The sequence below is a fragment of the Lissotriton vulgaris genome, chromosome 5, assembly GCF_964263255.1.
Source record: "Lissotriton vulgaris chromosome 5, aLisVul1.2, whole genome shotgun sequence".
NCBI classification, from domain to species: domain Eukaryota; kingdom Metazoa; phylum Chordata; class Amphibia; order Caudata; family Salamandridae; genus Lissotriton; species Lissotriton vulgaris.
Window position 1 is genome coordinate 1694033287 of NC_141693.1, and position 15821 is coordinate 1694049107.

At 45.2% G+C, this 15821-nt stretch overlaps 1 protein-coding gene across 2 annotated transcripts in view; it reads right to left on the reverse strand.

Moving 5' to 3' along the window:
* The window catches only part of GOSR2 (golgi SNAP receptor complex member 2), an 80385-nt gene that overhangs the window by 48823 nt on the left and 15741 nt on the right, over window positions 1-15821 (reverse strand). For both annotated transcript variants that reach the window (XM_086923835.1, XM_086923836.1), the window contains exons 2-3: window positions 11233-11297; window positions 7821-7929 (exon numbers count right to left, since the gene is read on the reverse strand). In XM_086923835.1, the coding sequence (XP_086779961.1) occupies window positions 7821-7929; window positions 11233-11297 (174 nt within the window). The remainder of the gene's footprint in view (window positions 1-7820; window positions 7930-11232; window positions 11298-15821) is intronic.

A 15821-nucleotide genomic window follows, 5' to 3' on the forward strand; every position in this document is an offset into this window, starting at 1 on the left:
TTATTTCCCCAAGGTGAGACACTCCCTCCTCAAAACCTCATTAAAAGTCGGTTTCACTTCGGTCACAACCTGGAATTCGGGGCAGGTATGACGCCCCCGTCCCCCCGCTTTCAGAGATCACAAGCAGTTTACTGATGTCAGGAGTGACGGGGAGAATGGGGAGCAGTGTATGAGCGGTGGCGAAGGAGCAAAGGCCTTGAAAGACATTACTCTGCTTAGAATGGGTCAGTATGGGCGTGTCTGTTGGACTCCTGAATCTTGCACTGCTGCTCAGAATCACGCACCTCATCTGCCTCACGCTGACATTGTCTGAGGAGGTCTTGGTTTTTGGGGAAGGTCGCGCTGAAGCTGCCCAGGCAATGCGTATTTGGTGTGCGACGAAGCAGGTTTTAACTAAAAATATTCACGATCTCATTAATCTTGCAATAAGGTCTACGCTGGACTACATTGGGCGGGCGCGTATCGAGTGTGTCATCTGGGCCCCACGACCATTTGTGACAGCGTGAACACAAAAAAGCACCTAGAGATTCGCATCTGAAGGGGATAAACCACAGAGAGCGCCCCTCTCCCCGCAACCTTCTCTCCACCCGGTAGAATCGATGTTGCCCAGACAACGAGACAAAGCGATATACAACCAGAACTGAACTGAGCTGCACGAAACGATATTTGCAGCATTACAGAACGAGACATCTGTGACAGCCGACAATACATAAACATCTAGTTAGGTGCCGCTCGTACACAGAGGTGTTTCCTGCATCTTTCCCTGCCTGACACTCGCTACTGGAGTAGCTACACTTCCTGCCAAAGTCCACTGCTGCCGAGGAAGGAGAAAATATCAGCGAGGCCGCAGAGGAGGTGAGAGGCGCGGCCCCGGGACTGCGAGGGACAGCGTTATTGACACCAGCTGTCTCCTCTTCCCGAGGGTGCCGCGCCCCCTCCCAGTGCCCGCCCCCAGGCGTTCATAACCTCTTGCGGCCCCCGCTCCGCGGGTGCCGCTCGTACACAGAGGTGTTTCCTATATCTTTCCCTGCCTGACACTCGCTACTGGAGTAGCTACACTTCCTGCCAAAGTCCACTGCTGCCGAGGAAGGAGAAAAGATCAGCGAGGCCGCAGAGGAGGTGAGAGGCGCGGCCCCGGGACTGCGAGGGACAGCGTTATTGACACCAGCTGTCTCCTCTTCCCGAGGGTGCCGCGCCCCCTCCCAGTGCCCCGCCCTCTCCTCTTAGACTTAAAAGCAAGAGCTACAACGCGCATCGCGGGACGCGCGCGGGGCGCAGCCCGGGGCGAAGCCCGGGCCAAGGGCAGGCCCGTTTAAGCCCGTTCAAGCCAGGGCAAGTCTGGTCTGGGCCAACCCTCTTTCAACCGTATTATCCCGCCTTGTACATTACCATCCGTACTGGGAGTCATCCACCACTATTGTTTTAGCTTTACACCCTAAGGGTGTTACTCTGCTAACATGACTACCAGGGCTATGAGGAACAAAACGGCCCATGGAGTGGGTGAAGTAATTGGCCCAATCGACCAATTCATTACCAAAGCTAACGATGCTATCAATCAGGGAATTGTTTTGCTTGAAAGACGCATCTCCCAGGACCTTGCTGCAGCACGGAGGTCTTCTATGGGCCTTCTCGCTCTAGCCAAAACACCCATCCACCAGGAAACCAACGCTCCTTTATTACAAGAAATTCGTGCTGAACTTCACACCATCCCAATGAGCGTCGACTTATCAGTCACTCATCTCTCACTAGGGGAAGCCTCAATGGACGACCTGGAGAAAACTCCTACTCTGGTGATCAGCCCCACTCAACCCGTGTCTTCAATTTTGATAGAGTCACAACCTCAGCCCTCACCCTTAGCTGTAGCCTCACCCCCGAAACCCGAGAAGGTGTTCAAGGAGGGAGCCATTCCCAAACAAACCAGTGTAAGGTCAATACCAAAGTCTAAGTTGCACTGTCCACCGAAGCGCACTAGGTCTAAAAAACCTCCACGTACTAACCCTCCAAAGATCTCTAGACAGTCATTGCCTGACAACGTGGATGACTCTTCTCTTTTGGCCACCTCGACGGAGGAGACTCATAGGGGTCATGACACTGTTAAATCTAATCATCTAGAACTCACTGTACAAGTTCTTGACTCAATTAAGGATTTTATAAAATTGCAACTACTCCCAATCGAGCGAACGCTAAACAATATTGAGAAGCAGCTCGCTAGACTAACAAACCAGGTTAACCATCTCAAACCTTCTGTTACCACCGCAGTGCCATTAGTCTCTACGACCACTAAACATGTCCAGGCTGTTACTTTACAGAAACCAGCGCCTCAACCTACAATGCACAAAGCTCCCCCACCTATAGAAAAAAAACCAAAAACTCCAACTATTAACCAAACTACTTCTACAGACACTAAGGGTTCCACCAAACAAGTACAGGGAAAACCAGCAACAAGTGTAGATCCCACCAGTAAGAACTCTAAGCCCCCATCACCTAAACCCTCGGCCACTCAACAGGCTGCTGAAGCACCCAATAAACCAGCTGGCCCAAAGAGACCAGTCCATCTTCCCCCTGAAGCAAGCCCCTACACCGTGATCCTTACAGGGGTACCAGAATTGGAAGAAAACATGAGTGAATCCACCTGGTCATTAAAAAACAAAGTCATGCAGTGGCTCCAGATTAACAGACCCCTTCCCTCACACTGCAAAAGTAGACTGTCCATGGTACGAAGAGTCCCGTGGATAGGGGATACAAGGAAAAGAATAAAAGGGGATTGTATCATCATCAACTTTGATAACCCAGAGACAGTGAGTTATATATGTTCCTGGTCAACCCTGGAGAGAAAGGGAAGCATAGACACCAACCGTCTGTCCTTCTTTTACCCACCGAGGTTTCCACGTGAACAAGATTTCCCCCAAAATTGGGGCCAATCCCCAGGCTGGAGTTGGTCTCAAGTCGAAACACGTAATAGGAGGAGGGACTGGGATTACCCGCCCTGGAACCCAAGAAGAGATCATCCATACGAAGAGGGGTGGAGAGGGGTCCCAACTAGTAACTACTTTTCAACTTTAGAAATGGTCGACTGACCATTAAAAAATTACTTACCGTTTAACAGCAAGCCAAGGTCCCCCAGGTCTCCTGTTAGCCCAGGGATGACCCCAAGCAAACATGGAAACCTTGCCCCTTCCCAACCCACTGAGGACTTCCTTAACCTGGCTCTGTCACACGGCCCTTCTGAACCGGAAAGCTCACAAACCAACGACTCCCAGATTTCTTTTTCAACCCCAACTTCTGACCTGAATCACCCAAACTGCACCCCAACACATTCCATCGAGGACAATTATCTCTCTATTTTATCTTGGAATATAGCCGGGCTTTCAAATAAAATAAATGACCCAACCTTCCTGAATTACATACACACCTTCGACATTTTAGCGTTCCAGGAATGTTGGGATCTGACGCCCACAAATCTGGATGGTTATAGCACACATTTCACTCCCTCTACTCAGTCCCATAGAGGCAGATCCTCTGGAGGTCTCTGCTTGTACGTTTCAAATAGATTAAACGCATCATTAGAACGCGTTGACCTCCCGCAAACTGATCATAGCCCAAAGTCCTTCGGCCGCCTACTTCAGGCCTTTAAAATATCTGGGAAAGAGGTTGTCAACTCTCTCATAATTAATCTATACAACGGTGCACAGAGAGACGATCAAACAAAATTCATGGAGTTTCTTTCTACAGTAATAAAGAAGGGTATGGGAGGGTCCTCTTCAGACCAGCGCTTGATCATTCTAGGTGATTTCAACTGTCACTTATGCCCATATAGTGGAACTAGGGTTTGTGATCAAAGAGCCCCAAATGGAGAACACACCACCCATTTCGAACATTCAACCATGGGTACCCAACTGAACAACTTATTACACGAGTGGGATCTGGGTTTCTTCAACGATCTAACTGTGCCCCCGACTGATTTTCTACCCACATTCCATGGAAGGGGATCGCTCACGACAATAGACTTTTTCCTCTTGTCCCATACTCATCATGGAGACGCTTTAGAACTTAATAGAGAGGAGTTGGTTCTGAGCGATCACTACCCCATCAGCATTAAAATATACTCCCCCTCCAGTGGTACTAAGTCTAGGAGCATCGTGGAAAACCTTTTTTCACACATTATCTCACTTTCGTCAAGAAACGGATACACCTTAAAATGGGCTAAAATTGACACCTCGAAATTTCTTGAAAATTTGATCAAAACGGCTCCTGACCTTTTCCGGACCTGTTTAGAACTCCCACCCAACCCCTTGGAAATTATTCCTGCCTTCGATCAAATCGCCTCACAAATTAGAAAAAACTTGACCAGAAATAACAACAAAATCAACACCCCTAAGAGCCAAAGTTGGTTCGATCACGAGTGTTCTAACACTCGCGACATCTTGAAGGCCAGCCTCAACAAAACTCCAACAAACCAGGTGGAAATCAGATCCGCCCGTGCCGCTTACAAACAGGCAATTAAGAACAGAAAAAAAGGAACTGAAAAACGCGGCCTGGGAAGCTCTGTTGAAAGCCAGTACTTTAAGGGACAACACGGCATTCTGGAGGGAGGTGAACGCCCCTTTCTTTAGTGACAGGACAACCGACTGCATAGAAATTGCCATCACTGAAGATGTCTGGATAAACCACTTCACTGATCTCTATAAACTAGATGACCGAATCGAACCAATGGAGAGCAATGAATCGCTAATCAATAACCCAGAGCCGTTTCCACTTTCCATCTATTTTAACTACTCGGAAGTGGAACTGGCTATTCTTGAAAGTTCAAATGCCAAAGCGCCCGGCCCAGATGGAATCCCCATAGATTTATTTAAAGACAACATCAAATTATGGGCACCTATTCTTACCAACGTCCTTAATTCCTATGCCCGTAAAGGATTCCCTACAACATGGCAAGAAGCGATTATAATACCCATTTTTAAAAAAGGAGAAAGAACGGACCCAAAATGTTATAGACCTATCTCTTTATTGGACTCCATGATGAAGGTGGCCGGGAGAGTCCTTTTAAATCAACTACAAACATGGGCACAGGAGAATAACATTTTATCTAAATTTCAATATGGGTTCGTTTCTGGTCTCGGGACAGTGGAACAATGTTTAAATCTAGCTCTGATTATTGACAAACATGTGCTGGCAAAAAGAGGCAACCTATATATGACTTTTGTGGACTTAAGCTCTGCTTTTGATTGCCTCAACCATAGCTTACTCTGGTCTACCCTCAACAACATGGGCGTTGATCCAAACATCTTATCATTCATAAAAGAACTCTATCGTGGAGCTGGGGCCAAGGTTCGATATGGGAAGGACGGAGCATGCACCAACAAGTTCCCTATTAGAAAGGGGGTCAGGCAGGGCTGTATCCTTGCCCCCTTTCTTTTTAATCTGTATATCAACAGCGTCGCCGACTGCTTGGCCAAATTAGATGTGGATTATCCAAAAATAAACGGCCTTGCGGTTCCAATTCTTTTATACGCGGACGACGCCGTGATTATGTCCAGGACCCAACTAGGGCTTCAAAAAGCGCTGTCCGCCTTTTCTACCTTTATGGACATGAGAGGTCTCAACATCAATGTAAGCAAAACTTTTACAATGTGTTGCAGCAACAAAAAAAACATCACTTGCAATACATACATTGATGCTAAAAAGATCAGTCTCACAAAAACTTTCACCTATTTAGGTATACTTTTTAGCAGGACAGGCACTTGGAAGAATGCTGTACACACCCGAAACCTGGCCTTTACCAGACAAATCGGAGCCTTAAAAAAATTTGCGACCAAATTAGGTGGGAAACCAGTAAGAATCCTGCTGGACATATATGCTGCCAAATGCGTCTCCACCGCAACATACGGAGCAGGTATCTGGGGCATGGCGGACTGCGGAGAGATCCAAATCAGTGAGAACGCGTTTTTAAGATTTTTGTTGGCTGTTCCCCGTTCTATTTCAACCACAGTCTGCCACAATGAGTTAGCACGAGTATATATCTCTGACATAATTAAAACCGCTCCAATCCTGCTATGGCACAAAGTCTGGTCCTCGGATAAAACGGTGTTAAACCAGGATATAATTAAGGACTGTATGGCCCTAACCAACTCTAGGAAAATACCCTGGCTCGCCTATGTACAGAAATTTTTAACTTCCCTGGATCTAGCTGATATGTTTACCAACCCCACAACGTGCCAAACGATTTCCAAAAAAGACCTTAAAGCTCGCTGTTTAGGCTTACTTATAGACAGACGCTCCTATCTTGAAGGGAACAAACAATCGATTGCTAAACACAACCTCTTACTACATGATGACGGCATCCCATCCTATCTTTCCCCCTTCATCACCCCTTATACGAGAATGCTGCTGACAAGGATGAGGACAGACTGCCTTTTCCGCCTACTAACATTTCCCACTGTAAACGATTGGTCGGTTACACCGGCGGTCTGTCCTTGTGACAATGTCTCCAAACAATCCAACATTCACGTTATTTTATTCTGTAAATTCTATGACTGGGGTAGAAGGAAACATCTTCTCCCGCTTCTTAAATTGTGGGGCTTAAGACAGTGCCGGCCAGCCTTACTTAAGCTATATATGCTGGAAGACGAACTTGTAATCAATGCAGCTAGTAGCTTCTTGAAATTTGCAGTAAGGTGCAGAACATCAATGAATTAACTGTCTTCTGCTCCCCACCAGCCAAAAAACTTTACATGATTTTTTATAAACCTAAACTTTTAACCTGTTTTTAATATGTAGCATGTTTTTCGATCGTATTTCATAGTCATTTTATATTGTATTATATGTGCTTTTATGGTTTTCTCTGCAAAAATCGAATAAAGCTTTATTTGACTTGACTTGATCTAGTTAATGTTTAATGTTGTACTGAAGTTTTGAATTTAAATATTTCCCAAAAAAATATGAAATAATTGAAACGGAATACTGAGGGCAGGGTTTAGCCGATGTGAAAGGAATGCCCTGAAGACAGATGTTATGCCTCTATAGTCGAAATAGAAGTCAAATACAGACGTAAAAAGGTTTACATTTCACTACATCATCTGTGCATTTAAAGAAGTTACCCAAATTAAAAGTAGATTCTTGCACTTTCAATTTCACGTACCTCCGACCACGGGAGAGTAGCTGGGGGCTACTTAAAGTGTACTTCAATCCTAAAGTTGTGGCACCCAAGCAACCACGTCAAAGTAGTGGGAAATAAAGCAGACTGAAATGCCAACACTTAATGCCACCACAAGACCTCCCACCGTCACAGAGAGGTTCCACGCGCGTGCTTCATCTGAGACAGCCCCAGTAGCTTTGCTCTACCAAGTGGCACGGAGGCCGACCTGGATGCCCTTCGACCTTTACACTCCAGGTGTTGCTTGCTATCTCTTAATCAACTAACAAAGTGTATGGCAGTCGAGGTACAGTTCATTGGCTCGCGGTTCCCATAGATGCCTTCTCCAGGAAGCAGTGGTTGTAGTGTCAGGATACAAACTGCCTTGTGCTCACACGTGGAGCACAAGGATGTCAGCGTGCAAGTTGTAAAGAAGGTGATACCAGCCTGTGTGTACATCGAGAGGCCTAGCCCTCATTTCACAACAGTGGCTAGTGGACGAGTTGCACACTGGCTACACTGTCGCCTGGGGTGAAAGGTGGGGTGCACATTCTAATCCTGGCGTACCTACAACTAGTGTGATCCTGTAACAAATCACTTGAACGTAAGTGGCCCTGGTGGTTCTATTTACCAAAAGCAATACTCAAACACTCGTTTAGTGGATTGATACATTTCATTAACTTACAGTTTGGCGTTCTGGCGTTTGTTGGGGGGCTCTTTACTGGACAATATTTCAAGGCGTTCCAAGTTACTGAAGGTCTGGTCTATCCTCGCTTGGATTTCATTTTCAACCACTGAAAGGCCACAGAGACTTTAGATTATGCATGGTAATCAATCACAAGACGTTACATTTGTTCCAATAACACGCCTACATTTATCGTTCTTCCCTATTTTAATCACCAATACGTGTATTTCCCTTCATTGCAAAATAAAACTCAAATACATTTAAAACCGTAGCACAAACATGCATTCGTAGTAGCCAAGTGAGAATTTCAAAATCAAGAAGATGAGCAGAAAGTAAGGTTGCTCTGTGTGGGTCAGGCAAAATGTACAAAATAAAGATAAACACGCTCACTGTGTACATATTTGCTTTGCAGTAACTACAACGGTGTCCAGCATACCTACAGAAGAGCAGGATACATGCAATATTTCAAGAATAGCCACACAAATGTACATATAAGACTATCCTGAACATTTGGCATGGGTCCGGCCCCAGCACACTTACAATGGAGGCTTTAATCTAGAAGAAGCTGGAATACCAGGAGGCCTTTGGATTATCCCTCTACTCGACTCCTCCTCCAGGACCCAGCAGCCACCGGCTCTACTTCTACCTGTGCCTAAACTTGGGCCAGCGGCAGCAGGCAGCCAGCACTAACACTATAATAACCATGGAAATGGCATGATTCATCGCCATGTGCAAGAAATACTGCAGAAAACTATCTACTGGTGAATGTACAGTAAATTCCCGATTCTTCAGTGTGGTAATAAAGGAACTTGTTGGATTTAACTAACACTATCACAGTAACAGTTTTGAGTATATTTTAGTGACAGTAATATAGGGTGCATGTAATATATACATAAACAACACACATATATATATATATATATATATATATATATATACACACACATATATATATATATATATATATACACACACACACACACACACACGCGTAACATATCTGCAGACACCTGATCCAAACACGCAAATATATACACACACACATGCATATATGTGTGTGTATATTTATATATATTCCCTTATCAAACCTTAACCCCTAAACACACCCACCCCTAAACCTAAAAACACCCTTGCCACCCAATACCCGTAATCCACCCCTAACACCCTTACCACCCAATACCCTTAGCCGCCCCTAAACACAGCCTTACTACCTACTCCCTTACCCATCCCTAAACCCTAAAATCCCCCGTAACACCCTATACACTTACCCACCCCATAACCCTAAACACACACACAAGCACACAGACACTTACTTGATATATACCTACTATTTCATGGGAAAGGCATATGCGTGGGATAGGCATATGCGTGGGATAGGCATATGCGTGGGATAGGCATATGCGTGGGATAGGCATAAGCGTGGGATAGGCATAAGCGTGGGATAGGCATAAGCGTGGGATAGGCATAAGCGTGGGATAGGCATAAGCGTGGGATAGGCATAAGCGTGGGATAGGCATATGCATGGGATAGGCATATGCATGGGATAGGCATATGCGTAGTAAACGACGAGTTGTAAGGGCTGTTTTCCGCTTTAAACCTGTGTCACTATCTTATTAAACTACAGTGCTTCTGATGATAGGGACAGTCTGGATGCCACAGTCTGGATGCCACTTCCCATAAATGTAAGGTTTTCATACGTTCTACACACTAAGACAATACCAAGCAACAAGTCCTGCAACAGATCAAAATTTTATCTAAAACTACATTCTAAGTTTTACGAAATGGTGGGCCAAATACATGCCAAATATATCCTACAGTCGCACACCTCACATCTGCATCAGGTGCAAGGCAGGGCTCCTGGGAGTGACAACATGTGACAATTATGGTGCTTTGCATTAGAGGAGAATGATTTTATAATTCACAGCATGTGTGGCATGAGCATGCTCAGCGAATTACTACCAATGAAGGGAACACAACTTCAGATTTCCACAGCAAATGGAATGAGAGGGTAGGAAATAGCTGCATTTTTCTTACACCTACCCACTATTCTCTTGCAAACACCACATGCACAATCTTTTCCAACACACACATTCAGGCTACCATTTCCTAATATTATACCACCCACTACTGCTTCCCAGACCTTTCTCCAACAACTTCATTCACCGGGGTCCTGCTAGGGCTCCTTTCTCTTCCAATGTAATCCACCATTCCTTACATGTAGTTTACTGGCCGTTTCAGTTTCACACTATCTCCCTCCCTCTCTGCACTCAACAACCTCTGCCGCCATATGATCTAGCTGTATCAAGTACACTCGCCACAACGTCTCTTCCCTGTAGTCAATTTACAGATGTTTTACCTATCCGATCTCTCTGTCACCGATCACAGTTCCACCAAGTCGCACAGCTCCTCATAGCAATCTTAACCATTCATCTGCATTGTTCCATCTTCCACAAACCTGTCCATGTTCTCTTTCCGCAAGCAGCTTGCCGATAATACACTATTTTAATTCATTCACAGTGAATGTCATTCTCATACATCCCACTGCATGTACCCTTGTATTCAAGCCTCATGACCTGAGCTTTCCTGCGATAATTTGAAACGCATTTTAAGTGAACATTTTTTAATATACATTTAAAGAATAGTTATTGTTGAGAAAACAACCGAGGCTAAAGTTGATCCTCCCAAGAAGTCTTAACTTGCACAGAAGAGCTGTAAATATGGCCAGATGGTATATTAAAGTGCCTGCATGAGCAGCAAACGCACACCCACAAGTCTGTAAACTAAAAGGCACCCACATTAACGATAGCAGTATTATACATTTTATGTAAGTACTTTATAATAGTAGTCTGAGGAATCTGCATGAATAGCATTCTGAAAACTTTCAAGGATGAGAAGATCAAGCCATACACAAATCAGAAAAGAAAATTAGGGTGGTGGCTGTGTCGACCTACCACATTGCCAAACAGACTTTAACGGAACCATTTAAGTAACCGTGTTGCATTTTCAAGGCGCTACATTTCCAAGGTGCTGTGCGGTATTCAGGTGGAGCTAAATTCCAAACGATCTCTATAGCAATTTGAGTACGTATCGTATTTATTTTCTTACTTCCAGACAATTACTAAAATAAATAGGTACATACGAACAAAGTTGGTAAAACAATCGAGTGAGGTGCATGTTGCTGGTGATGAATGAATAAATACCCTGACATAACATCACATGCAAGTTACCTTAAATATACTGACCTGAAATGTTTCTACATTACTCACATTTACATTTTTAGGCACAAGAATATGCATTAGTTTGTCAAGAATCGACAAAGTTTATGCCAAAACCGTGGTTAGAAGACAGGTCTACAGATTTTAAGTCCAGCAATGTAAACAAAAGTTTGCCATCTCCTGGTAAAATTACTCACAGTGAATTGACTGCTTGTCGGAGGTCTCCAACCTTCCCATGTGACTTTGCACCTCGTGCACTTGCCTGGAAAGGGGGTAAGAAAGAAACTGTTTTGAACCATACAAACAGAGCAAAAAATATTGTCAATTCATTTATTAGAAGATCTTACTTATTTCACTACTCAGAGTTTTGCCTTGATTTCCATCACCTGAAAAGAGGACACGTGTTACCTTGCCAACAGTGACCTATGGGAAGATTCATAAAAAATGCTACTAAGAGCTGGCAAAAATGCGTCAGAAGCGAAAGTACTACCCCTTCAGCACTTGACTCTGTGGTAGTGCAGGTCTAGCAGTTCTAGGCTTCTCGGGCAGATGGGAGTGGGGGAGTGGGGGCATAAAGTGTAACTTAAAACATGTTCTGCAACCCCCCTCCCCCAAACATGACTGTAAAACCAGAGAGATAGTTACTTTTTATGAAAAAAGTAGTATTCTGTACAAATACAAAGTGAAATACGGCACCCAACAAATAATATACAGTCTTCGTAAAGCCGGCACTCTAGTGAACGGTGGGTACATCCCGGTGTCCTATCCCTTACCTAAGGACAGTGGTTATTCCCCCATTCACGTGAGGCGATAATTCAGGTTAGACCCCGTAAGAAAGGACCAGTCTTAGAAATTCCATGATGGCTTCTTAAAAGCTGAAAAGTTCTAGTACAGCTGCATTTTTAGTCAGAAGACGTCCCTCCAGAGGCCTAATAGCCCTGGAAATCAGTTTTACCTACTCATTTGAAGCTACCGTTACGCAGGTATTGGTGTATGTAAGCAGCCCAGACATGAGCATCAGTTTGGATGCTGCAGCAAGGCGACAGACGTCCACAGCGATTCTCTAATCGTGCAGTAAGACTTCTTGAGTCTGGCGGCTGGTTTCTGGTGACCTGGAGTTCGAGTGATGGAATCGGTGCTCTACTCCTGCAGGTCACAACTTGCTAAGCCGCTCCAGCGTGATGGCACTCTTCTTCTCCGCAGCCCCCTGCTGGCAACAGGGGTTGCGAACAGCAAACTCCAGACGACATCCCTTCGGGTCACAAAAATGCACAGGCGACGGCCCGCTTCATTTTATTTATTTATTTGCAAGGTTTTATATAGCGCTGGCTAGACCCGGAGGTATCAGAGTGCTTTACATGAGGATCAGCAAGTTACAGGATACATAGTTATATCAGTTGAATCAGCGATTTACAGGTTACTTAGTTACAACCATTTGGGTCAAAGAATCACAGAGCAAGGGGGAGTAAAGGAGACACGAACGGGGAAGAGGAAAACAATGTCAGATGACCGGCTGGGTAGGTGACGGCCAAGGGGCCAGATTCCTCTATAGCTGCATAGGACAGCTCCATCGGGCATCGGCCAAGGTTGCTCGGTCTCATTTGGTATAGCATGGCTAAACATCTTCGATTATAAACCCTCGATCTTGGAACCTGCTAAAATATTATGATTGATGCTGGCTCAATCTCAACCTTCAATCCAGTGCAATTATACTGAGAGTGGTCCTTCCTTACCTGACAAAGACACCAAACAAATGGTTAAACAAGTGATCCACTCTCTAGATCTTCCCCAAGATACACCTCACTCGCCTGAAAGGCAGTACTCTAAGCCACAGTCCAATCAGCCATGGAACCCAGGAAGTAGGACAAAACCAGAGCAACCTTAAACTGACGAGCAGCATCCATACAACTCTCCACTCTGACACTTCAAGTCATTTAACAAATACACAGTCCATCTAGGACAGGCTACGAAAACTCTGCTCCCCATACACTCTAATGCTGGAACACCTAATCTGGGGAAAGACTAGGATCCTCAAAAAACCATTCTCTTTGAGAGCACTGAAATTGTGTAACTAACACACCTGCGAACAGAACTAATCCCGCCCAGAAAATCTTCAAAACTGAAATGAAATCATATTGATTGCTAAGTGTGTTAAACCTTAGGTCGCAGCATCAACATTATCAGCGCCATCTTGCCCCCTTTTCGAGCCCATTCATGCGGGTAAGCGGCAGCCATTTTGAGTACCATGGCCTATCTGCCCATCACTCTTGCTCTTAAACCTTTATGGTTCCTGGTGTGGCAATGAAATGTGCTAGGACCATTTTTCTTCTTATTGGTTACTGATTTTGATCACTCTCTTCACTTTCAAGGACACACTAACCTTATGCAATTCAACTGGCAGGTTTTATATTGTTCACTAATGTTCACAATGATGAAGTGCTGATTGATTTAACCTCGAAGGCCTTCAGTACAGGCTGAAAAAGACCCAAAGGTACTTATGAGAATTTAAAGCAAGGTTCCAAGATTTGATGGAGACAACCGGAAAATTGTACTGGATGGTTACGGCTCAGAGTTAAACTGATCTTCTGATCATATTTTCGAACCACTGCAAGTGGATTAAATATATTAAGAGAATTAATAAGCCCTGGGGCAGAACATGGGAGGTGAATAATACGCTCTGTTCTAAATATGGAGTCCAAGTCTTAGTGGATCGCCTACCAAATTTTTCCTTGTGGTTTAACAGTGCTGCCTTGTACGGCAGTGAAACTAAGGAAAGCTGTTGTATTGATAAACCGGAAGTTACCATCATGATATTCTTAAAACATTATGAGGGCCCTGAATTGCAGGAGATATCAGTCTGCCAACACCAGCAGCGGTACTTAACAGCCATCAAATAATTACCCTCACTTAGAAACGGTGTGTCTATTGTATCAGTGGGGAACGGGAGGGAATACCAGAGAACAAGATTGAGGCTGAATGCATTGATTCCGGAAGTATGGCCTGGGTAACAGGAAACAGTCCCACATTTTGGCAGACTGCCAAGGGTATGCCGACTCCATGAAGCAGAACCTACACACTTTTTATTAAATGGTGGATCTGCACTAGCGATAACGCACTCTCACTTTTATGCGTCACTCAACATGTTAAGTATGCAGTAGCAAATTATATTAGCTGTACTTTGAAGACAAGTACAATAGGTTTCTAGAGTGTTTGGCTTAATCCAGTGACTGTATTTTTATACTGTGAAATGTTATGGGGCTCTGGATGTAGTAGACGTTCCCCAGATGGAATAATGGTTTTATGCAGGGCTGTACTGATTTTGCAAATTGGTCCTGACAGAGAGGAAAGGGTGTTTGTCATTCATTGACATACGGCTATTAGTGTAATGGTGAAAGCTGATTAAATTATTCTCTCTCTCCTTACTAAAGCGCAGGGCTCAGCAACTATGGCGTGCACATCTCACAGCTAGCACTACCGGGATCTGTGCCCCAAAGCTCTGGTATCAGCATGGCGTGCATCTCGTAGCTCTGAAACTAGCAGTGTTCAGCTCATAGCTCTGACAAAACAAGCATATGCCTCTCAAATCTCTTGTATCAGCATGGCGTGCATCTCGCAGCAACGGGGTCACAGGTCAAGACAGCGCACATAAAGCCACACCCCCTTTGGGTCACAGAGCTGCATGGGCGATGGCCTGCTTCTTTCCGCAGCGCTGTACAGGGTGACAGCCCTTACCCCTTCACTGCGTCACCCACCTCGCAATAGGGCTGCAATAGCACACATAAGGTGGAGGGCCCTCCCGTTGGGTTACAACACTGCATGGGCGATGGCCCGCTTCCTGCCATGGAGTTTACCAGGGTGACGGACCTTACCTTAACCATGGCACCCACCTGGTAACAGCGGGAGGGGTGCAGGGGGGGGGGCAAACTGCAACACTTGGGCGGATGACCCAATCAGAGGACCGGTCCTTAATGCATACCCAGAATCTCACTGTCAACTTCAGGGGTCTACTCAAAAGGATCTCCACTGGAGCTTTCTCCCTCTAGGTACTCTCCTCCTCCTCCGAAGACCTCTATCCTTGGCAGGCAGGCAGATGCTGGTGCTCCACCCTCCAGGATGAGTGGTCTTGAGCCAGCGGGGAGACTGGCAGACCTCAGAACCCACTTCTGCTCACAACAATCAGAAGTCATTCTGTCCTTCCCCACACCGATAGCTCCAGTATGATGATTTGAGAGGCTCAAGCTCTCCTTTTAATAAACCACTTCCAGAAACAGATGTGATTTAGTGTCTGACTCTTATGTTCGTGATGCGGGGTTTGCCCGTTTACGAGGGCTCACTTCTTTGTCCTGTCCTTTATTCAAAAAGCCTTCCGTCACAGCAAGAGCGACTCTAAATTTGATAGCCCCACACACAGGCAATGAGAGTGACTAAATCAGCCCTTATCCTTCCTAAGATGTGCCCAATCCCCACCGTACAGTTATCTTTACATATTCAAAGAACCCTTTCTAAGCACACAAGAGAGCCCAAGTTTCCGCTCCAACAGTGTGTGTATCCCACACAGCTCTTAGGAAAGCAAGGAATCCACAAATCTGTATGAGTTAGCTCCTTACCCTCCAAATGCCTCTCGAAGGCGCTGGGATACCAATATGGAACCCACAGGCCTCCATGTACTGTACTATACGCAGGCACACATACATCACAGCACGGAGATGCAATCACATGCGTGCTGCATACCAACATGATGTAGGCCAAGCCAAGTTAGATACACAACAGCATAAATTTACGTGAA